General features: G+C 34.4%; 6 protein-coding genes across 8 annotated transcripts; 5 read left to right on the top strand and 1 right to left on the bottom strand.

Moving 5' to 3' along the window:
* Positions 1-1,046: 1,046 nt before the first annotated feature.
* LOC106777065 (transmembrane protein 53) lies at positions 1,047-3,828 on the top strand. Its single transcript, XM_014664574.2, has 4 exons — positions 1,047-1,765; positions 1,869-1,971; positions 2,625-2,830; positions 2,965-3,828. Exons 1-4 carry the CDS (start codon positions 1,152-1,154, stop codon positions 3,236-3,238), a joined length of 1,197 nt encoding a protein of 398 aa, XP_014520060.1. The 5' UTR covers positions 1,047-1,151; the 3' UTR covers positions 3,239-3,828.
* Positions 3,829-8,277: 4,449 nt separating this feature from the next.
* LOC106777149 (phosphopantetheine adenylyltransferase) lies at positions 8,278-12,477 on the top strand. 2 transcript variants are annotated; one of them, XM_022775821.1, is made up of 7 exons: positions 8,278-8,460; positions 10,016-10,172; positions 10,265-10,336; positions 10,865-10,981; positions 11,476-11,570; positions 11,886-11,955; positions 12,079-12,477. In XM_022775821.1, the coding sequence occupies exons 2-7, from the start codon at positions 10,041-10,043 to the stop codon at positions 12,193-12,195; spliced, it is 603 nt and encodes a 200-aa protein (XP_022631542.1). In that variant the 5' UTR covers positions 8,278-8,460; positions 10,016-10,040; the 3' UTR covers positions 12,196-12,477. The 2 variants fall into 2 exon arrangements, with proteins under 2 accessions (XP_022631542.1, XP_022631543.1); XM_022775822.1 differs by lacking the exon at positions 8,278-8,460 and having other exon boundaries at positions 9,963-10,172; positions 10,922-10,981.
* A 1,512-nt stretch (positions 12,478-13,989) lies between these two features.
* On the top strand, positions 13,990-15,678 carry LOC106777504 (syntaxin-112). The gene is made up of 3 exons (XM_014665077.2): positions 13,990-14,173; positions 14,472-14,551; positions 14,658-15,678. The coding sequence occupies exon 3, from the start codon at positions 14,684-14,686 to the stop codon at positions 15,578-15,580; it is 897 nt and encodes a 298-aa protein (XP_014520563.1). The 5' UTR covers positions 13,990-14,173; positions 14,472-14,551; positions 14,658-14,683; the 3' UTR covers positions 15,581-15,678.
* Positions 15,679-15,874: 196 nt separating this feature from the next.
* On the top strand, positions 15,875-17,737 carry LOC106777627 (pentatricopeptide repeat-containing protein At5g66520). Its single transcript, XM_014665285.2, has one exon. The coding sequence runs from the start codon at positions 16,148-16,150 to the stop codon at positions 17,705-17,707; it is 1,560 nt and encodes a 519-aa protein (XP_014520771.1). The 5' UTR covers positions 15,875-16,147; the 3' UTR covers positions 17,708-17,737.
* A 59-nt stretch (positions 17,738-17,796) lies between these two features.
* Positions 17,797-21,244, bottom strand: LOC106777630 (putative glucose-6-phosphate 1-epimerase). Its single transcript, XM_014665288.2, has 10 exons — positions 21,061-21,244; positions 20,863-20,979; positions 20,657-20,770; positions 20,422-20,473; positions 19,967-20,104; positions 19,588-19,686; positions 19,278-19,375; positions 18,452-18,559; positions 18,290-18,371; positions 17,797-18,059 (listed from the first exon to the last, which is right to left on the bottom strand). The coding sequence occupies exons 1-10, from the start codon at positions 21,126-21,128 to the stop codon at positions 17,994-17,996; spliced, it is 942 nt and encodes a 313-aa protein (XP_014520774.1). The 5' UTR covers positions 21,129-21,244; the 3' UTR covers positions 17,797-17,993.
* Positions 21,245-21,270: 26 nt separating this feature from the next.
* LOC106777628 (ultraviolet-B receptor UVR8) lies at positions 21,271-23,204 on the top strand. Of its 2 annotated transcripts, none has more exons than XM_014665286.2 (4): positions 21,271-21,611; positions 21,691-21,907; positions 21,995-22,304; positions 22,393-23,204. In XM_014665286.2, exons 1-4 carry the CDS (start codon positions 21,319-21,321, stop codon positions 22,875-22,877), a joined length of 1,305 nt encoding a protein of 434 aa, XP_014520772.1. In that variant the 5' UTR covers positions 21,271-21,318; the 3' UTR covers positions 22,878-23,204. The 2 variants fall into 2 exon arrangements, with proteins under 2 accessions (XP_014520772.1, XP_014520773.1); XM_014665287.2 differs by having other exon boundaries at positions 21,295-21,611; positions 21,711-21,907; positions 22,393-23,196.
* Positions 23,205-23,628: the final 424 nt, after the last annotated feature.

Here is a 23,628-nt window from a genome sequence, read left to right as displayed (position 1 = left end):
AAAAGGTTACTTATATCATACTTAATTAAGCTGCTTTTAAAAAGATAAAGCGTGTCATAACTAATTTAATTTCATTTAAAACAGATTATTTATACAATCATTAATCTGATTGCTTTTAAAAAATAAATTATACACATAATGAATTATACAATATAAATAAATTTGTATTTATTAATATTTTCATAAAAAAAAAACTAAAATAACGAAAATGCCTTCCCATTTGGTATTGTGATTAAACACAAAATAAAAACACATTGGTAATGTATATTGTTGTGATACATTCGATTATGTAAAGTTATTGATGCTTAATGTTAAAATTGATTAATTTGTACTATAAAATTTTAAAATTAAATCATGTAAAGTTATGTATGTTTATTGGATTTTGAAATCTAATTTTTTTTATATTGAATTTTGAAATTTGATGATGTGTTAATTATGTATGTATATCATATTTTAAAATTTGTTTTTAATTTTTGTGTATTGAATTTTAAAATTCGATTATGTAAAGTTATGTATGTTAATTAATTTTTGAATTTTAGTTTTATTTGTGCATATCAAATTTCATAAGTAAAGTTGTAGGTTCACTAAATTTTAAAATCTATAATTATTTGTATATCAAATTTTGAAATCCAACTATATAAATTATAGGTTTAGACTTTTTTTTTTCTTAAGTTAAGTTATAATGTTTAATTTAGTTTCTTTTTTTAAAAATGTCAACTTTTAATCCATATGATATAAAAAATGTATCAAATTAGTCCTCATGACAACACTTAATGTATAATAAATCACAAGTTTTCGTATATAGGTATCCAATATTTTGTGATTTGGTAACGGAATGTGTTATGAACAACAAATCACTTAATGAAAAACTTATGATTTGTTAACGGATAGGACTGATTTGTTACATTTTTCATATCATAGGACTAAAGCTTAACATTTTTAAAAGCGAGACTAAACTGGACAAAAAAAAAGTTTAAACCTAAAGTGTATTATGTAATTAAATTTTTTCCAAATATTGTGTCATTTATATGATACTCTTAACCAGACTTCACTGTCCACGTTAGCGCACGTTGGAGAAGAAAACAAAGCCTCAGGAATTGGCATTGGATCTGAATTCTGATAATCCTATTGTGTTTGTGTTGTTTTGTACGATGACGATGGTCACCCAAGCTGAACTCATGTTGAGACCCTCCACTCTGGGTCGTCACTTTTTCTGCAAATCGAACTCATTCTCACGCTCTAGCGCTTGTCTTTCCTTACAACGCGCCGTTTCCACCACGCTAATCTCCTCCTCTCTCACGCGCCGCCCCATTCCTCCACATTCCAATCCCCGTAACTTCTTCTCCTCTCTCACCTCTTTCCAATCCCTAAACTCTTCCACCCACCTCCCCAATGCTCCCAACAACCCCTTCCTCTCTCAACCACAAGGTGGTGGTGCCTTCGTCTGGAATCCCGCTTCCCACACTCCAAGCGCCACACTTTACGGAGCCAAAGACCGCGTGGCCACGGTGGTCCTGCTGGGGTGGCTCGGAGCGAGGACCAAGCACCTCAAGAGGTACGTGGAGTGGTACAATTCGCGTGGCTTTAACGCGGTTACCTTCGTCGTCGATGTCAAGGAGTTACTTCGATTTGACCTCGGCCACGTCCTCGAGACCCGAATCTCTCACCTTGCCGACCACCTCGTTTCTTGGTTGTCTCTCGAGGAACAAGATGGAAGGGAACGAAGCTTGGTTTTTCACACTTTCAGCAACACGGGTTGGTTTGTGTATGTGCACTTGTTGTTAATCGTTCTGCTATTTCCAAACGACCCCTCCCAGTGACCAGTCCTTGTTTCACATTTGTGTATGTAACTTTCTTTTTCTTTGCAGTTATGGCTACATTCTGGCTCGAATTCTGGGTAGTGATGATCTCATGGAGAAGATTAAGGGTTGCATTGTTGATTCGGGAGGAGGAGAACCTTTCAATCCACAGGTTTTTAAACATGAACATTCTAATTCATTATTGTTTACTAGGAGTATCCCGTTGCTTAAGCCTTGAAATAGGGGATCCACCATTTGTTTAAAAAAAATGGCATTTCTAAACTCTGCTGTTACTGCAGTGCTATGGTTTTGAGTATATTTGTGAACTTTGGCTGGCGAAACTGTGTTTTACTTTCCTTGGTTTTCTCTTGATTTTGTTACCTCCCCTTACTCTCTGGTCTACCCTGCACCTTTTTGACTGAAAAGAAAACTGTGACATCGTGTGCTGTGTTTAAAATAATGCAGGGATTAGCAGTTTAGAATATGTTATTCAAGGCTTACATTTCTTATGTTACTTTTGAATTCATAGAATAGAATGGAGTGGATTGGAATCAAATGATATTTTGATGGTAATAATCATTAAATTTTACAGTTTACAGGAAATAATCATTAATGCTCAATTACATGTCATGTAAAGATTGACGGGTAACATGTAATCCTGCAATCCTTTTGTTAAAGATCCCTCTAAATATCCAAACATAGCCTCTTTAATCCTTTTCGTAAACTACCATGATCTGTTATTCATTCTTCTTGGCTGGTAATTCCTCGGATTATGAATTCTCAAATTGTTTTACCTCCATGTTTTCTCTGTAAACATGACTGTAGGTCTGGGCTGCTGGCTTTTCTGCTGCTATACTAAAGAAGCGCAGCTCTTTAGGACCTGTAGTCGATGTAGAAGGCAAGCAGAAATCAGAGACTGAAGCTAGCTTGTCAAATATTCAGCAAAACCAACCTTCCAAGATGGAAACAGTGGTCTTGACACTATTAGAGAAGTTCTTCTCATTTGTTTTGCAGTGGCCAGATGTGAATCAGTAATTGTCTTCCCTACAATCTTATATGGATCACACCCTTATCTAAGTTTATTAATAGGCCCTCACATATTTAATATACTTGAAAATGCTTGGTGGTAACTGATAAGCGCTTTTTTTTTGTCTATTGAAAACAGGAGATTAACAAGGATTGTGAATGTGCTCAAGAAACACCAGCCTTGCCCTCAGCTTTACCTGTATAGTACAGCTGACAAAGTAGTTCCATTTGAATCAGTAGAAGCGTTAATTAAAGAGCAGAGAAAGATGGGAAAGAGGGTAAGCTCCTTTAACTTTGGATTATCTCCCCACGTAGATCATTATAGGACATTTCCAGACCTATACTTCTCACAGGTTACTGAATTTTTGAAAGAATGTTTTACTACTACCACACACACAGCTTACAAGACTTAAGTTGCCTTTCAAAGTGTAAATTTTTTGCGTAGCATTAGTCCGTAATGGAATTTAGTGCCTTTAGTTTTTCCAAACGGAATGTTGCTCATTATCACAAGGACAATGAGAGAAATTAGAAGTGGCCACACATTAGATAAGGCTATTCCCACAATACATTGACCTGCAAACAGTGCCAGCCATTTACACATTAGAGTAATTCTTTTGAGGATTGTTGACAAAGCTCGAGTGACTAACAAAAATTGAACATGGCCAACTGATGAGATGAGACCATTTGTGATCTTGTTGGATTGATCAAGCAGTTTACTTGAAGCTGAAATGGCGTGCTCTTACTTCAAATGAATCGATTTAAATACTTCAGTTCTAGTTCTGTTCTGCATTAATCAGTATCAATTATTATCTGGAGCTATTAACTCCACTGAAGAGAGCAAGATATAAGGCTGTCACAAGTTGAAATGCTGTAGAAAAGTGTTCAATATCTGTTGGATTAATCGATTTAAGAATCAATTTAGTGTTCTTGATCTGACATGTTGTGACATTTAGCGGACATTTGATAAAGAGAAATATTTTATGGAAATCTATAGTTGATAAAATATGTTCTGTGATTGATTTACTTAAAGTTAACATTTCTAAAAAATCAACATTCTTGGGATGGTTTTGAAGAAGCCTTTCACCAAAACATTCCTACAAGGAGGTTAAAATCTTTTTTTTTTTTTAAATACATTGTTTATTTTTTTTCCAGCTAAAATACACTATTTATGAATGTTAATACTGCAACGAATTAAATATATTAGATAAAATGATACATTTTTTTTATAGTTCCAAGTTTGTTCAGATAACGTTTTGATAACTACTTTATATTGTACTATGGACGTGATCTATGTTTCAAGTAATTATAATTGTTAGGTTTAGTAGGATTAGTAATTCTACTAATCCTACTAATATAGTTTTTAATGCAATTTTAATCTTTACTTTTTTAAAACAATTTTAATCTTTATTTTTTTGTTAATAATTTATATATCTTAACTACCACCTTAACAAATGTTATTATAATAACGTAAATCCGGTTTGTCAATTAATTTATCATGATACTTATTCATAATTTTATTTAATAAATCATGTTTAGCGTTTTAGTTTTTATATATTTGTTGTACTCTTCTCGCATTATCTTTTGCCTATGTTTGTCATTATTCTTAATATCTTCTTTCACATACAATTGACAGGAATTGTTTAAATGAGTTTTTTTCATAAAAATTTACAGCAAAGCAAAGTACTAAGAAAAAAATGAAAATGTTCTCATTATAAATTGGAATAGTTTACAAATAAATTAAAAAAAAAAACACAAGAAAAATAATGTAAGAAAAGGAAGTTAAGTATTTTTTTTTTGAAAGTTAATTATAATGAAGTTAGAGCTTGAAGTTAGGTACAATTAACCAGAAACATAACGTTATAAAGTTGTTGGATGATTCTGATTTTGAAAGATATCTGTTAGATATGGAATTAGATTTGCATATAGTGGTGAAATTTTGAATTGTAAGTTTTTGGAGAAGTGAGAAAGTTTGAATTGTTATTTTGGTATATTTTTTAGTTGTTTTTTAAAAGTGAGAAATTTTTGCCTAAAGGATATTTGAGATTTTATATTTTTCTACAAGTATAGCTTTGAGTTAGAAAACATAAGGAGAGTAATAAGGTTACCCATCCCAGAATTTCTTCAGGCTAAGCACGCTTAATCATGAAGTTCTTATGGGTTAGGCTTCTGAAAAGTAAATGCATCTTGGTGATATGGGTAACCAAATCAATTTCTTTAAGCTATCCTTCAACTGTATAGTCTCATACCTATACAGTCTCCAGATCCCTCTCATTCCAGTGTATGTTCGATTCGTCCATGTGCCCCTTCCACTCGAAGCCTGCCAGAAGCACGCTTAACCATGGAGTTCTTATGAGTTAGGCTACCGAAAAGCAAATGCATTTGTTGATATAAGTAGCCAAATCAATTCCTTTAAGTTATCCTTCAACTGTATAGTCCCATACCTATACAATCTCCAGATCCCTCTCATTCCGATGTATGTTCGATTCGTCCATGTGCCCCTTCCACTCGAAGCCTGCCAGGAGCCGCTCCTTGTCCATGCCCCTGCACCATGCTTCTTGCACCGGCGATCACTCCCCGCCCTCGTCAGTGCCCGGGTGTCACATGCCCACCAGCTTCCGTCTGGTTCGTCCTCGAACTACACCGTACTGGGAGAGGCTAGGCTCTGATACCATTTGTAACGCCCCGGCAACTTACAGGGACTGCCGCTTAACCTAGAGTAATTATGGGATGGGTGACCTTCCGGGATGTTTTCTCGGAAAGTGTGTGAGTGAGGACAAAGCACACTGGAAAGTCTCGTGTTGATCTGTGGGAGCAGTCAGCAGTCCCTGTAAGTTGTCGGGGCGTTACAAATACACTTTGAGGGATAATTCTAACTCAAATAAGAAGAACAACATAGGTTGAGAGACATAATATATCTTAATTGAGATAATCATCATACACAATTTTTTGTTTTTTTTTTTATTTTTATAAAAGAATATTACTTAAAGCAAAAACATGCCATTCAAGTGATATTCCTCCTGTTATTAGTATTACTTAGGATATTTTTTTAAATGTGTTATTAATTATTTTCTTGACAAAAAATTGTATTAAATATTATATGTTTTTAGTTATATTTGATGAAATTGACTAAATTTCTTAATATGTTTATAAATTGTTTTGGTAAGAGATAATAAATATCTTTTGGTAGGAGATAATAAATGTCCATATATAAGAGTAATTTGGACATATATGGTATAAGTATCAATTAAAGAAGATACTTTTCTGTAAGTTAGTTACTGTATAAATCAAATTGGGGCTGATTAATTAGTTGACTATCATTGTATCACATCAATAATTTTATAATTAAATATTTTGTGTAAAACTAGTTAATACATGAATAAAAAATTATGGTAAGATAATTAGTTGATTATAACATGAACAATTTTGATGATCAAACATTTAAATTATTAGTCTAATTATTATTGTTTATTCTTAAATTACATTGAAATTAAGGTCATTGTTTAAATAATATTTTAAGAGTACAATTATACCAAAACTATTTTGTTTAATGTGTATTTACCTAATTATGTTTTTTAAGAACCAAACATGCCATTAATCTATCACATTCCCTGCCTAACACTTCGTCATTGCCCTCTCAATCACTATCTAATAATATCTAATAAGTTATCTTTTTTTGCCAAACAGCTTAATCGGTTTATTATGGTAGTTAATACTCTGCTACTAACTTTAAAATTATTTGATAAAAACAATAGAGGAAAAAAATAACGTCTTTTAAAAAAATATATTCAAATATATTTATATTAAATTAAAAATATTTTAAAAAAATTATGGGTTAAATATGTTTTTAATCCTTATACTTTGAGGCGATTTTGGTTTTAGTTCATTTTCAAATTAGGGTACAATTTAGTCCTTCAACTTTAGACAATTCTGGTTTTAGTCATTTTTACCAAATTTTTTTAACTTTATTTGTTGTTTCAAACACGTTTCATTATAGCATACACTGTTTGACACATTTTTGCTTCAATATTATGCTTGGAACAACAAATAAAGTTTAAAAAATTTAGTAAAAAAAAATAAAATCAGAGTTTTCTAAAGTTGAAGGACTAAATTGTACCTTTGAAAATGGACTAAAACCAAAATCGCCTCAAGGGACTAAAAACATATTTAATCCAAAAATTATTACCAAATTTGAAGAATTAAATTAAGTTAAAATAACTATGTACAATTCATAATTCTATCTCCCAAAATATGCATAATTTATTTTCCAAATGAGGGAGCATAGATTAGCCATTCATTTTTTATGTGAATAAATTAAAATAGTAATGTAACTAGACTACTATTCGGCCAAATTCGAAAGACAAAATCAGATCTTCCTACTTTGGTGATGTGATTGGCTCCATGTTTCAAAGTAAGAAAACAAATGCAATTTGAACATTTATCTATTTCTCTAAATATCTTATTTATTTTCTTATTTTCTTTAGTTATTCTTTTACTTTTCAAAGTTTTTACAGTACATCGTTCCATTTTTTCTTATGTGAATTTTATTTATGTAAATAATATATTTCTATTGTGTTAGTAATCGAATTTTGAACTTATTTTTGGTATATCTAATAAAAAATAAATTAAAATGTTAATCTAAAAATATAATGAGAATTCAGTTTATAAAAATTATATTTCAAATTAACATAATAAAAATACTATTTGTGTAAATAAAATTTATAGGTACTGTTTGGCGAAAAGAAAAACAGTATGTTATTTAGGTGAACTTTTTCAATTTTTCCAACTGATGAAAAAAGCACGTTGATTAAAAAAAAGAACACTTTAAACACTAATTCTTCTAAACTAGTATCTGTACAAACTTTATTTTCTTGAATAATTAAAATATATATTTATTAATTCTTATCCTCTATTTTTGGTCATTAAATAAATGCAAAATTCATAAACTTTTCTTCCTATTTTTTTATTTGTTAATTTAAAATTATATGATTGTAGTTTTTAAATTTTTATGCAAAAATTAAAATTTATTTTTAATATATTTTTATATCAAAATTTAAAATATGAATGATAAAATCTCTTAACCCAATATACCTTTTGCCACTTCCCACAAATTTAAGATAGTTCCATTAAAAAAATTATATGTATTTATTTTTTAAAATTTAAAAATTAAATTGTATTAAAGTTTTAAGCAAAATAATTTATAATTTTATGTTAAAAATTAAAAATATATTTAACCAATTATATATATATACTATGAAATAAAAATATTATATAAATTAACTAAAATTTTAATAAGAACAGTTTAAAAAGGCAAGAGGCATTGTAAATTAATTACAGTTTAAAAAATTAATATAAAACTTTAGCGATACTTTTTAATCCCATGATGAGCCTAAAACCTTTAAAATCAAGTAGTATTTTATTCCCTCACTTACGGAGTCTTTTTGAAATCTCCAATGCCAAAAGTCATGCGTGAAGTGGGTTGGGACACACCAACTTCAACACACTAAGGAAAGCCGGTGCAACGCTCGTCAAATCTGCACGCTCCTCCGCTAAGACCTCCAAGTCTAGCTTCATCGTCGAACATCACCAGTTCCGGTTCCGCCTCCACTTTTGGTTTAAACCCAATATCTCTGTCAAGGTATATTTTCCGTTAACTTTGCTTATGTGTTTTTGATTTTGATCCTTGGCTCGAGCTTCTCAGTGTGCATGGTGAGGTGGGTCTTGATCGAGTTTGAGTTTTCAGCATGGAGTCTGAGAGGGCTCGTGGTCAAGTTTTTGTTTTTAGTGTGGAATATGAACAGGGTCTTAAAGGTTTTGCAATTTCAGTACGAAATATGAAGAGGGTCCTGGTCAATTTTTCGTTTTTAGGATGAAATATGAATTGGGTCTTCCCAGTTTTTTTGAATTTTGGAACGAAATCTTAACTGGGTCTGGATAAATTTTAAATTTTAGAATGAAACATGAAGTGGTTCTTGATCGATTTCATGTTCTTAGATTGAAATGTGGTAGTAATTTTACATTGAAACATGAACTGTATCTTGGTAGTAATTTTTCTTTTTTAGAATGATTCATATGAGCTTGGTATTGGTCAATGTTTCAATCTTAGAATGAAATATGAATTGTGGGACGATCAATTTCGCCTGATTAAAGTGAAATCGAAAGTGGGCCAAGTTGTAGTTCGATATGTCATTTTTGGTGTGAAAAGTGAGGTAGCTCCTGATTAATTTGATGTTACTGAGATGAAATCTGAAATGAGTCTATTCTGATGATTTCGAGCATAAAGTTGGATGATGTTTGGAAAAAATTGTGAGTGTCACATAAGATACTTGGATTTTAATCATTTGTGCTATGACATCTGCAATTCTCTTTATTATTTATTGTTCTAAATGTAGTTCATTGTCTATAATTGTTCAAAATGCTGTAATGTGTTAAAACGTATTTCAAAATGTTACTAGTGTTCAATATTATTTATTGTTAATAATAAACAGTAAAACCTATTCTTTAGGTTGAGTATGGGACAGATTCAATACTTGAAGCCTTAACAGAAAATTGACATGATTTTTGCATGTAAAATTGATATTTTTTTTATCTAAAAAGAAATTTATGGGCTGATCCTGCTCCACATAACTAGTATTTTGGTCTTATGGGCCTTTCCAATAAGATCTTCTTGGTCCTCTGGGTATTTTTTATCCCAGTCTATATGAGTGAGATCAAACCATGTGAGGTGGTAGATAAGATATTTGTCTTTCTTACTGCATCCAATATAGGCAGAACAGACCGTTAGATACACCAAAAAAGGCACAACTACCGAAAAGTATAAATATATTTTTTATAATAACCAATTACAAAACACCTCAATTGTTTAACTTTTTATAATATACATAACCACAAAATTTATTTGGTGTGATTGTTATATTCTTCCACAAATATTATCCATTAAATTAATTTTTCAACGAAGCGTATATATAATATCGACTGTGTTATAAACATTTTCTCACGAATTAAAATTTGAAGTTCTGCTATATTTATTCAACAGATTTTTCTAATAATTATATATTTTTAATAAACTTTAATTAAAACATATGTTAAAAAATGTATTGTTGGCGTTAATCTTAGAGTAATGATTATAACGATGTAACAAATCTTATACCCATCTTGACACCTACCCAATACCACTCCTTTCTCGTGCTTAGAGCGAAAGCAATTTGAGCACATTGAATGGCGGTTCAGGATGAGCATGACCCGATGCTCATGGTGCTTCCTTCTCTCTCTCCACCCAACACCTACCAAGCCGTCGTTATCGGTGGCACCTTTGACCGATTGCATGACGGCCACCGTCTCTTTCTCACTGTCTGTCTCCTTCTTTCCTCTATTATTTCAATTTTTATTACCATTTCTTATATTCAACGCAAAAATTGTGAAAGTTTGAAACTTGTATGCAGGCAGCGGCCGAGGTGGCAAAGGGCCGGATTGTAATTGGAGTTTGCGACGGTCCTATGCTGGCAAAGAAACAGGTTACTTTTTACATTTTCCATGTTTAATTGGTTCTATCTTTTTGTTTATTTCTGCTAATTTATACTTAGACACAACCTCTTTAATTATACTGCATCCACACTTTTAGGTTTTCAATCGAAACTGAAAAAATGCAGTTCCTTTTACAGTCTAACCGACCAATTCGGTTGTCCGTTGCTTTGATTATACCACTTTTGCGTACCCGTAGAGTTGGTTGGTTTTTCTCAGCTTTTTCAATTCTATGTAAATTAATTTCAATTCAATTTTGACTGGTCTAATTATTTATAGGAGTAGATAACAGTAAGTTTACTGAATTTTAGAATTTTCAGCAGATGAACTGAATTTAGCGCTTAAACAGAGAAAGCTATTGAGTGATTTCAAATGTTCTGCTCTTGAAATTCAGTGATCAAAGTTTCATCTTTATAAAAATTATGGTACGAGCTTGCTAAATTAACGTGTTGTGCTATTTGATTTTGACCATTGAAAATTTTAAGCATTTGGTGAAAATCGTTTTATTTATGTACAACAAGCGCCGGGGCCTATGGATTTTACATACAAAGGAGTCTGTTCACGTTCTTCTTTTGCAGTTTGCTGAACTGATACAGCCAGTTGAAGAAAGGATAAATAATGTCAAAAATTTCATTAAGGTACGAGTATGTGTTCAAGCAACTACAGTTTTCCTTATTATTTATTCATGAATTGAGTTTCCTGTGTTTTGTTCTTTAAAGAAGGAAAACGAAATTGACTTACATTATTGTTGGTCAGAATACATTACGCTTTATATTTTGCATGTTACTGTAGAACAACACGAGGGACGGATTCTAGGCATTTTACATCTGTGTCGCAGTAACATCCTTTTCAAGTTGCATATAAGAGTTTGCATAATTTTGTACTGTCGGTTGTATGTCTTAGATATATAATATAGAAGTTTTCACGTTTCTTCATCTAAGAGTTTGTCTTTTGGAATAGTTAGTTCGTGGACTCTGTGTGTGCATGTGACAAATGTTATACGAATCTACATCTCTACATCTGTAAAACTAGTGTTCCATCCAATGCTTAGTGTTTTTTCTAGCATAATTTATATGAAAAGTGCATTTTTCTCAATAAACCTTAATTAATATTCGTTTGAACTAACATGCAGTCTATCAAGCCAGATTTAGAAGTGCAAGCTGTACCAATCACAGACCCCTTCGGCCCTTCCATTGTAGATGAAAATTTAGAGGTTGTGATTGTGAGGTTAGTGTTAAGACTGGTTCCTGAGTGGGCATATTAAATTTTTGGTAGAGGTAGTGTGTATTCGTTTATGTATCTTCCATGTTATAATCAAGTATCTCATTCCTAGTGTCTGGTTTCTGATCTCAATGATCATGGTAATTAAAACCTTGTTTTGGTAGAAAACGTATCCCATGATCCATTGTTATGATTTTGTGAATTCTCTCTTCAATTCTGATTGCATTGCTGTAGAAACAATTGATCACAACTTTATGCACGTTCACTTTTGAAAGTGTCATGGAGTTATTTGATTGCTAACTGGATTTGGCTATGTTACAGCAAAGAAACATTACCGGGAGGATTGGCAATAAACAGAAAAAGAGCTGAAAAAGGCCTTTCACTGTTGAAGGTCTCAAAAATTATTGTTTGTGGTTTGGTTTTTCTTTCTGATATAAAAATAATTAAGAAAAATTGTTCAGTTTTCTAAATATTTTATGACATATTAGGAATTATTTTCTTGGATCATATGCAGATTGAAGTTGTGGATTTGCTTTCTGGAGAATCAGGTGAAATTAAGCTGAGTTCAACGATGCTACGGAAGATTGAGGCTGAAAAGGCGAAACAACAAAACACGATATCACAGACGTAGTTAAAAAAAATGCTTTAATTTTTTTTTTCTTTTTAAATATTTCTTGAAAGATTGAGTTTATGATGTCCATTACAGCAACTGATATGTGGTTGCATGTTATGGCACTCTTTCTAAGTTTGAAAGGCGGAAGGTCACATTCTTTCAGAAAAAAAATATTGTCTTGATGTATGTTTTTTCTTTAGCAGACAGCAACAAAAAAACACTGCTGTTTTGTTTAGAAAGATATGCTGTATTTATATTTATATTTTCTCTAATAAAAATAAATGTTTTATTTTACTGCAACCAGTGTTGTTCCTTTGATACCGTCACATGAACATATTATACAATATATTTAAATAAAAACAGATAATATCAAATCAAACTCAGAACATTTCTTGAAGTTTAAAGAGAAGATGGCCAAAAAATAGGCTTGTTTAAGTCTCGATTGTCGAAGAAAAACAAATTGTTAGGTTGGTTCGTAAAATTCTTTTGCTTTTCAAAATTAGTTCTGTGAGGATTCTTTTTAAGTTTTAAGGTGAATAGAAATATAATTAATTTATTGAAAATTGATTTGTATTTATCTTAAAAACAATATTCATGTGCGCAAAGTATTAGTAAATAAATTCTTTGAAAAAAAATTAAAGAATATGAAACTTGGTAACTTTTGAAATACTCAGAAATGCAACATATTAAAAGTGTCTTTTTAAATACTCAAAAATATAACATATTAAAAGCTATAGATTAAGAAAGATTTATAATTGATTAATAAGAGTAAGCACTATTTATCAATCTATTCTCTTATCCTATTTTATACGCATAATACATTATTGTTTTTGACTAAAATGATGTTCTTTTAAGCAATTAATTTGAACTCCTTCCATTTTTCAAAGTATAAAAAATTTAATCATGAAAATTAAACCAAATTAACACGTTAATAATTTGAGTAACTCAAATTATAAAGGATACTAACTATTCAAATTGATTTAGATTCTTTTTTTTTTTCTTTCCTAAAATAAACAAAACTAACCCGGGAATATTCTTAATTATCATTCCCCTTTAGTCAAAATCACTGTTTTTCAGAAAAATTTTCTAAGGTGATATTTTTTCATCTTTTGTTTTCATTCAAGTTTTAAGCATTAAGAGAATTATTTTTCTAGTTGTATAACTTTTTTTTTAATTTATAACTTTTTTCAACTAAAATAATTATCTAATCATTTTTATATTTAAGTGATCATTTATTTAAATTTAACTATTTTTTAAAATTAAAAATGTTATTTTACCATATTTTATTATAAGTTGTTGGTTACTTAAATTTACTTATTTTTTAAATTAAATTAGTTATTTATAATAAAAAATAAATAAATATACATAAACGTAACATATGTGTTTTTATTAATAAATTCAGAAACTAACGTAATAAGGAATTACCATTATAAAGATCAAATCCACAATTTTCCGTTTAATAAGGTCCGCTTATTGATGCTAATCCAAGTTCATTTCAAAATTTTTTTAAGGTCTCGTTCATTTCATTGAAACTTTTTGAGAGAAACGAAAACTAAAAAATGATAATATGTGAAAATAATTAACATTTTGAACTAAAATAATTATTTGTGTGTTTTTTAAAAAAAAATATATCAACGTTGCTTTCCTTTCACTTGCATTCCTAATTTTCTTTTCATGTGTTTCTTAAATATTTTAGCAATATTCCGTGTTAACCCACCGTATTTCCTAGAGTTTTATTTTATTTTATAAGCAATTAATATTAAATAAAGGATTAATGCAGTGTTTCTTTCACTTTGGTGTTGGAGGGTTGAAGCTCAACAGTTACCGTTTTTCTTCCTTCCTCATATCCAACGGATGTTTTTCGAACAAAAAGAAATTCAAATTTTAGTTGAGAGAAACTATCTCACATTGTTCATTAAACTGATTCAAAATCTCCAGTTTTGGTCTTCTTCTCAGTAATTTGTTTAACGAGGGATCATCAGCACTCAAGAAAAAGGTAACAACATTAGTATCCTCAGGGTTCAATCACTCCCTACTCTTCTATTCCTTCAAAGTTTTAATCACTCTGAAACTGCAAGGGTAGTTCTTTTGCCACTCTGAAATTGCATGTATTTCCTCATCATACTTTTCCTTTTTAAGTAAAGTAAAACGTCTCCGAACCTCGTTTCTCTATGGGTGGCACGATAAAGAATCAATTTTGATGTTCCATTCTTTCCTTTTCTTTTGTGCTTTGGTTCTCATATATTTCTTCGATTGTCATTTTACCGTCGTTAACTGTGTTTCCTTTCATGAAGGTCACTTGGAGCGTTTGTTTCGTGACAAAATCTTGCGTCCATTGAGAAATTTCACTCATTTCTTGAATTTTTCCAAAAGGGTATGCTTCATTTTCTTCTCACGAAAACCCATAAACGTTTCGTTTTCTTGCTTTATACCTGATCGGTTCTCTCTCTGTTTTGGATCATGTTTTGTGGGTTTTGCAGGTGGGATTTTGCAAAACTTTGCAAAGATGAATGATTTGATGACAAAATCGTTCCTAAGTTATGTGGAACTTAAGAAACAGGCACAGAAGGACCGTGAAGGCGATCTTGACATTGAGGCAGGGAAACTCTACCCCACGGAAGACCGCAGCCTCTCTCAGTTCTTTCAAGAAGTTGAAGCAATCAAGGTTGAAATGGAAGAGATCACCAATCTCTTATTTGATCTTCAACAACTCAATGAAGAGGCAAAGTGCACCCACAGTGCCAAAGTTCTTCGTGGCCTAAGGGACCGGATGGAGTCTGACATGGTTGCCGTGCTTCGCAAGGCACGGATTATCAAGGAAAAGCTTGAGGTTCTTGACAAATCCAACACGGTCAACCATAGGATGTCGGATTCCTACAAAGACGGGAGCCCAATTTACAGGACCAGAATTTCTGTCACAAATGGTTTGAGGGTCAAGCTTAGGGCCATGATGAATGATTTTCAGTCATTGAGAGACCAAATTCTATCTGATCACAAGGAAGATTTGAAGAGAAGGTACTATACAGCAACGGGTGAGGTTCCCACTGAAGAGGTCATGGAGAAGATGGTTTCTGGGAGTCTCAAAGTGGAGTTTTTGGCTGGGAAAACGGATGCAGAATTGGACACTCAAGTTAGGCATGAGGCTGTGATGGACATCCAGAGGAGTTTGAATAAGCTTCACCAGGTTTTTCTTGATATGGCTGTTCTGGTTGAGACACAGGGAGAAAGCGTGGATAACATTGAGGATAATGTGGCTAATGCGGCTAACTTCATCCATGGTGGAACTAATAGTCTCTACTATGCCAGCCAGATGAAGAGGAAGAACAGAAAGTGGGTCTGTTGGGTTTTCGCTGTGGGGCTGATTATACTACTCGTATGCATCGTTGCAATGTTGTCTTCTTGACTAGTGCAATTGACAAGGAGATTGGTTTGGAGTTTTGAGACTGTAAAGCTACTTTCATTTTACAGTTCAGTGGTTCTTGTGTTGTTGAAAACAGTTATGTTGATTGATTCAAACTTGTTCATGAGAACAAAAATTTACCGAATAGAATTGATTGGTAATATTCGAGTTACTTCTCTTCTTTTTTTTCTTTGGTTGAACATTAGCGAAGTTAGTTTGTTCTTCATATGGGTTTCAGTGATTTTCCCCTCGGTATAACCTTAAAGAGGAGGCCTAAAAATAAAAATAGCATCGCCAAATAGCCAGTTCCATTCGTAATTTTCAAAAGCTGTCTAGTAATAAACTGGTCAATGTTGAAACGACAACGTAGGTGGAAAAAGCCAAAGTAAGGCCATTTTATTTCTTTCTATCTAAAACAGGATATTATACATTCACTTAAATATCTTATCCCATACTAGTGAGAATAAATTATAGCCACTCATTTTGCGCAATGTTCACTACTTTTTTCTCCAAATTACTTCAACTTCTCTTCGGAGGATAACTCGATTTCTTTGCACTTCGACGGTGGCTATGCTGCTCCTTTCTCCAAAAGCGGAGCAGACCCAGGCCTTATTGGAGAGATGTTCAAATATAAAAGAACTAATGCAGATTCATGGCCAATTGTTGAAAAAAGGCACTATCAGGAATCATTTAACAGTACACAGGCTCTTGGCTTCTTATGCAAGAATAGAGTTGGGTGACATAGCCTACACTCGTATGATTTTTGACAGAATAAGTTTACCTAATACTGTCATATGGAACGAAATGATCAGAGCATACTCAAATAGTAATGACCCAGAAGCAGCGCTTCTTTTGTACCATCAGATGCTTCACCATTCGGTACCTCACAATTCTTACACTTTCCCTTTCCTTCTGAAAGCATGTTCAGCCCTTTCAGCCTTTGAAGAAATCATGCAAATCCACGCTCACATTATCAAAAGGGGTTTCGGTTCGGAGGTTTATGCCGCAAACTCTCTCCTTCGTGTGTATGCAATTTCGGGCAACATCCATTTTGCACACGTTCTATTCAATCAGCTTCCCTCACCGGATATTGTTTCTTGGAACACAATGATTGATGGGTACATAAAATTTGGAAACGTAGATATGGCCTACAAGATTTTTAACGCGATGCCTGCGAAGAATGTCATCTCTTGGACAACCATGATTGTTGGGTTTGTTAGGGCGGGCATGCACAAAGAAGCTTTGTCACTTCTTCCGCAAATGCTGACTGCTGGCATCAAACCTGATAGTATAACTCTCAGTTGCTCTCTTTCAGCATGTGCAGGCCTAGGTGCATTGGAGCAAGGCGAGTGGATTCACACCTATATTGAAAAAAACGAAATAAAAATAGATCAAATTTTGGGTTGTGTTCTTGTAGATATGTATGTTAAATGTGGTGAAATGGAAAAAGCCCTACTAGTGTTCAGTAAGTTGGATAAGAAATGTGTCTGTGCTTGGACGGCAATAATCGGTGGCTTTGCAATCCATGGAAAGGGTAGAGAAGCTCTAGATTGGTTTACCCAAATGCAGTTAGAAGGAACTAAGCCAAACTCGATCACTTTTACCGCAATTCTGACTGCATGTAGCCATGCAGGACTCACTAAAGAAGGAAAGTCCCTGTTTGAGAGCATGAGTTCTGTTTACAATATTAAACCCACTGCCGAGCATTATGGATGCATTGTGGATCTTTTGGGTCGTGCAGGGTTGTTGAAAGAAGCAAGGAAGTTCATAGAGTCCATGCCCATAGAGCCAACTGCTGCAACATGGGGAGCACTGCTCAATGCTTGCCAACAGCACAAACATTTTGAGCTTGGTAAAGAGATTGGCAAAATTCTGATAAAGTTGGACCCTGATCATAGTGGTCGGTATATTCATTTGGCAAGCATATATGCTGCAGCCGGAGAATGGAACCAAGCAGTCAGAGTGAGAAACCAGATCAAACATAGGGGACTGCTAAATCATCCAGGATGCAGTAGCATCACCCTGAATGGGGTTGTCCACGAGTTCTTTGCAGGGGATGGATCCCACCCACGAGTCCAAGAGATATATGACATACCTAATCATCTTGCAAATAGATATGTTAACTATTGATGAAAGATTGAGAGGAGAGTGAAATGAAAAGTGGTTTTCAATGCCTGTTGAGATGAATGAAAATTAGGAAAATATAGTTCTCCCGTGTCTATGAAAAGAGAGAAAATTATTATTTCCTTTTTGTTGTTACAATAATAATAATGTTATGAATATAATGAGGTTTAGACAAGGTTTACCTCATACATTATGCTTACTATTAGTGGCCTGGAAAATTTTATACAGCAGTTACATACTTTTGGCCTATCAAATTAAAAAATAACCGATGATGTAGAAGCACATTTACAATTCAAGCTGTGCTAAGGTGCTGCACAGCTGTCCAAGTCTGTTCTGGCTCTAGCTGGACACTTCCAATCTGAAGCAATTAGTAGTAGTAAATATAATATTCAGAAGAATCAATAGAGAAGGCTTTAATACTATTTCAGCAATTAGATTACTGTTTTACTGCAGGATGCTCAGGAGGATGTCAAAAAGCCACTAGTTAAATTCAATAGCCATCATGTCAAAGTTGTGGTCATGAAAACATGCTCCGCCAAGCGGAGAATATCTTTAATGCTTTTGTAAAATGTTTTGTAAAGTCATTACCTTAGCATTTTCGACACAAACAAAATCTTTATAACATGCTTCCATTTGAAGATAAGGATTCCACAGCACAGCATCTGACCAACTGCATGTGTAAGAGGCAAAAGAAGTAAAGCAAGTGAATTGGGCAAACCAAATAATTAATAGAAGTTTAAAATTCCATACTTTGTGTTCTTGATAGATATTAGATCACCCAAACCATTGTCAAGTTGCAACTCACTGGAAGCATCAAGGTAAACACAATCTACAAATCCAGGGAAAGTAACCACATCCCTGCATTATGAAGATTCCACATGAAAATTTTGCTTTTACATGAATTAGATTGAGTCAAATATACCTGTGCAATAGATAAAGATGAAGAATGAGAAAAAAATAAAAACTCAAATGCACGGGACATATGTTGGCAACCAAATGAATGCAATGCTTCGGACTTCTTGTTTAAATTTAGGCAAAATGAATAAAGGTGAATTTTGAGTAATAGTTGACATATATAAAGAACAAAGCGTATGCACAACAAGAAAATGCATGTCAACATATGTATAGCATGGTAAAGTTCATTATAAATGCTTTAAAAGTTACTTAGCATAGTTTGGTATCTAACCCTTGGACTAAACGAAAGCAAACTTCAGTAACTGCCATTTATTAAGCCACGAGGGACAAGAGAGAGAAAACACAACAAAATCTGAGCGTTCTAGAGAGAAGCCAGAGAAAAGAGGTCTCTTGACCTAGGGTTCCAAAGCACTCCTCACACGCACAATGGACAGAGAAAGATGATGAACACAGAGAGAGCAAAGGAAAGCAAAAAAAACTCACAAGGTACTGAATAATTTCTGTATTTCCTTCAAATGTATGATTTACAGCTTTTATATACATGAAAACAGTAACTGATTCTAGTTTTTCTGTTTACATCAACACCATTTTCTTTATCCATCACAATTAATTATTGTTTTATATCTATTTAAGAATCCCCTGACAAAAGTATCATACATACCTCTCTTCCCTACCCTCCACCGGATTTTTAGGATCTGGATCTTTGTTCAAAGTTTTGAGACCTTTCAACCCCTTTACTGATGCATCACTAGCAGAAGCCTGCAACACAACACAAAATGATTACTTGTACAAGTTCAAGCAGCAAGTGTACACAATGGAGTCGAGTTAAAAAATTGTGCATTTGATTAGATCAAAATCATTTAAATAACACTGAAAGGTAAATGTTTGTTAACGGATTGGATGTTTAGTTTCAGTTCAGATCTTCAGTAAACCCAATACCAAATGTCAAAGTTACGACCCCTATCACTTACTCGAAAATATGTATGCAAGGCGGTACTAAATGAGAATGCTTTACTGTCTGTATTTTTAACTGTTAGTTCGGTTGAAAGACTTTTAGCATTTAGTGTGACCTGCACAAAGGAAGCAAAAAATTGCGTCATCATTAGGAAGCAGAACATGACAATGGCTCTTCTGTAGTGACAGTACTTTAGAGGATAAAGTGCAATTATACTTGTTCACTGAAAAAACAACAGTTGGAATTGCAGTAAAATACATGTATATGCATAATAAACTATGAAGTTACAATCTCAACTGTACAGTTTATCCTCTAAAGCGAAAACCTCATTTTGGAGAACATAATATGTAGGATTGCAAAGATGAAACGTGGTTGAAAAAAAATAAGCCCTTAACCTTGAATAAAGCATGGAAGCTGAAATCCCACATAGCACGACTATAAGGAGCGTCCTTCAGTTCCAGAGTTACAACAGGACTTCCTTCTGCGTTCTCAGAATCAACAAGAGTCCAATCCATATTCCGTGCAAACCCATGCTGTTGAATACTCAACCAAGCAAATGTTTTAAATGAAAGCATTGGTATACAATGGAAAAGAAGAACATTACAATAATAAACTCATGAATTGGAATTTTACTAAAGGGAAGCAAGTTCTATTAGCTAAAAGAAGAAAAATTTACCAGAGTAACCCAACAGTCAAATACTCACACTGTGACCTATAGGCCAGGACCGAGAAGTACATTACCTCTATTTCCCAGCCTTTGTTATTTTAATGTAGCAGATATAACATGAAAAAAGATATGAACTGCAGAAAATGGATGGGATTGAGTAATTGACTAAATAAGTACGCATACCTGCTGAATTGGACCAGGACCAAACTGTGGAAAACAATGCGGAACGCCTCCACTGCCCAAATATAAAATTCATCAGTGCTGAGGTCCAATGAGAGTAAATTAGAACAGCAAAAAACTAAACTATATGATTGGAAACTAAACTATATGATTGGCACAATCTACGGAGAGATTCTTAAAGAGAGTAATTGAGCATTTGAAGTAAAGAGAAAAGGGATTTGTAGGAGAAGAACCTAACCTTATTGGTTTCTTCCCGTTGAAAACAGCGTCAGGCCGAACAAAGAGGAGGTCCTTGCCACTGGGCACTTTCCAAGAGGTAATGCACCCTCCGTAGAGATATATCTCAGCCTCACTGTACACACTCCACAGATTGATTCAACGTTGCATTAAAGCTCGTGTAAAGGCCGAGCGTGAACCGAAAATCGGTTGTAGAAAGCTACGCACCTACCAGCCGGAGAAGAGAGCACAAGCTTGGGCAAATTCCCCTCTCCCTCTGTCAGTCGAACTCCCAAAGATGCACTTTTTTGATTGCTCAAGCTTGCAAACGCCATTCCACCACGCCTTTTACCGGATGCAAAGTTTATCAATTTGAAACTACCCAAGAATTTTTACGTTAGCATAGAAATTTAAATTTAGATTAACCTGTTAATTTGGCAACGGTTGGGGAAGGTGAGATTGTTGACGCTCAATGCCATGGAAACCATCGCCATTTGTTTTCTGCTTTCACTCTCGCTCACTCTCACAAATATTATTTATTCTACTTTTCATTTTAGTTCACGAATATTGATTTACACTCCGAACCGGCCCAAAACCAATGGTGGGCCGAACATATTGAGCCCATTAAGGAATAGGAAAATCCAGTGGAAATGTGTTTGGGACAAGCAACGTGAAGAGAAAGAAATGTGGCGATCACTGGAGTTGTTTGGGAAGGTGAAAGCGAAAGCGGTTAGTGGGGTCCAGTTGAAATGGATGAGCACGGTGATGTGTTTGGGTGATGGTAGCCAAGGAGCCGTTGGATCTCCGGTGGGTCTGGGACTCCACGCATATGAACCCACCCCTGTTGCTACTCTTCCTTCCGACATCGTTAGCGTCCACGCCGGACACTACCACTCCCTGGCCCTCACTTCCCACGGCCATCTCTGGGCCTGGGGCCGAAACAACGAGGCCCAACTCGGCCGCGGCCCATCCTCCAGGTAAGTAAAGTAGAGTAAAGTAAAGTGAGTGCAGTTTTGTTGGTTATTTTGAGAAGCGGTTTTTTATGGTATTTGGTAGAGAATCATGGCACGAACCAGAGAGAGTGAAGGGGTTAGAGAGTGTGAAAGTGTCTGCTGCTTTTGCTTCGGGTGTTGTTTCCGCCGCCGTTGGGGATGACGGTTCGGTGTGGGTGTGGGGGAAGTCCAAACGCGGTCAACTTGGGCTTGGTGAAAATATCACCGATGCTCTTGTGCCTACCAAAGTTGAAGCACTTTCTGGAGAGAACGTCTCAAAGGTATTATTTTTCCACTTCATTCCCAGTTTCAATTCGTAACCAGCTTAACTTGTCTCTTCAATTGTTTCTTTGGTTGAATTTGGACAGATCTCGTTTGGATGGGGGCATGCTCTCGCTCGTACTGCGGATGGCAAGTTGTTTGGATGGGGCTATTCTGCGGACGGTAGGATAGGCAAAATGGGTAATTGCTTTGAGACATCTCCGTTGGAATCCACGTTTCGGAATAACTCACAACTCTCTAGTTCAGACCTCGAAGATGCTGAAAACAGAGTCTTGCAAGGGATGGAACAGGAGAATGACATGCCGATAGTGTGGGAGCCCCGCTTGGTTGAAGAATTACGCGGTGTTCATGTTGTCGACATTGCGTGTGGCCTTGATCATTCTCTAGTTCTTTGCCGTATGTAACACACGACACTCAATGCACACCTCATTCAATTCTCGCAACAATTTATAATTGTCCTTCAGTTTTTATTGTGTTATATCAGGTGACGGTATGCTCTTGAGCTGTGGGAGCAACGTTTATGGCCAGTTGGGTCGAGCTGAAGCAGATTTGGGAATTTTTCCCGTTGACATTGGCTTCACTCCCATTTTTATTGCAGCAGGGCTTGGGCATTCGTTGGCAATATGTCAGCTAGGTGAATCGGATGGTAGTGTGGGGACTACAAACATTGCTTCCTGGGGATGGAACCTTAGTTCTCAGCTTGGGAGGCTCGGGGATGGGAAAGTACCCTCTTTCATTGATGCATTGAATGGGGAAAACCCTGTCTCGGTTTCGGCTGGGCGTGCACATTCCCTTGCTCTCACGTCCAAAGGGGAATTGTGGTTATGGGGCTCTGGTAAAAGCGGCAGAGTTGGATGGGCTAGTTCTGCTGACCAAGTGGAGCCATTTTGCCTTGATTCTTTGGAGGGTTTTCAAATTTTACAGGCCGTGGCGGGGTTTGATCATAATCTGATTCTAGTTGCTGGCTGATTTGGCTGATTTGGCTTCAGCATATACCTTGATGTTAGCCCCAGCCAGACCCAGAAAATTTAATTCGGGGAAAAAGGAAAAACAGCGAATAGTCTTTTATGCTGGAACTTATAGATGGACCAATGAGTGTAGTCTATAAATAAATCTAAGCACTCTGTTGGTCCAATGTCAAATGTCCTGTAAGCTTAAACTTCATTGTGCAATTTCATGGAAACAACCGAGACTGGTATAATTTTCTTGACGGTTTTTATCTGTATGAAGTGCATTAAATCATGTATAAAGGTGAGGAGATTAATTTAATAGGGGTCTTTGTTTTTCAGTGGTCTAGATCGTGAGGTCAATTGTTGCAGACAGTTTTGGTACAAACAGCTGAAAAGGAAATTTTAACATTTAAGAGATGCTTGAAATTAGAGGTGTGAATTTAACCCATGGTCCTAGGGTCAGCCCCAACCCACTATTGAAAAAGCCCTATTTTAAGAAGCCCCTTAAGTAGGGGGCCAGAAAAAAGCCCCAACCCCCAAAACCCCCTCTCAAGTGGGTTAGAGTCAAGGTTAAAGTGGGTTTAGCCCCACTCCAAAACTTTAATTAAATTTTAGGCTCAGTCCAAAACTTCAAATTAAATTTTAGAACTAATATAATTTATATATACATAATCTTTTGTAATTTTACTCTCTCTCTAAATTATACAATTTTTATTTTAATTATTTTACGTATAATTTTTTTTTTTACTTCTCATGAATTTAAACAGGAA

This window comes from Vigna radiata, chromosome 11 (genome assembly GCF_000741045.1).
Source record: "Vigna radiata var. radiata cultivar VC1973A chromosome 11, Vradiata_ver6, whole genome shotgun sequence".
Taxonomy (NCBI): domain Eukaryota; kingdom Viridiplantae; phylum Streptophyta; class Magnoliopsida; order Fabales; family Fabaceae; genus Vigna; species Vigna radiata.
This window is presented reverse-complemented; position numbering and strand designations above follow the sequence as displayed.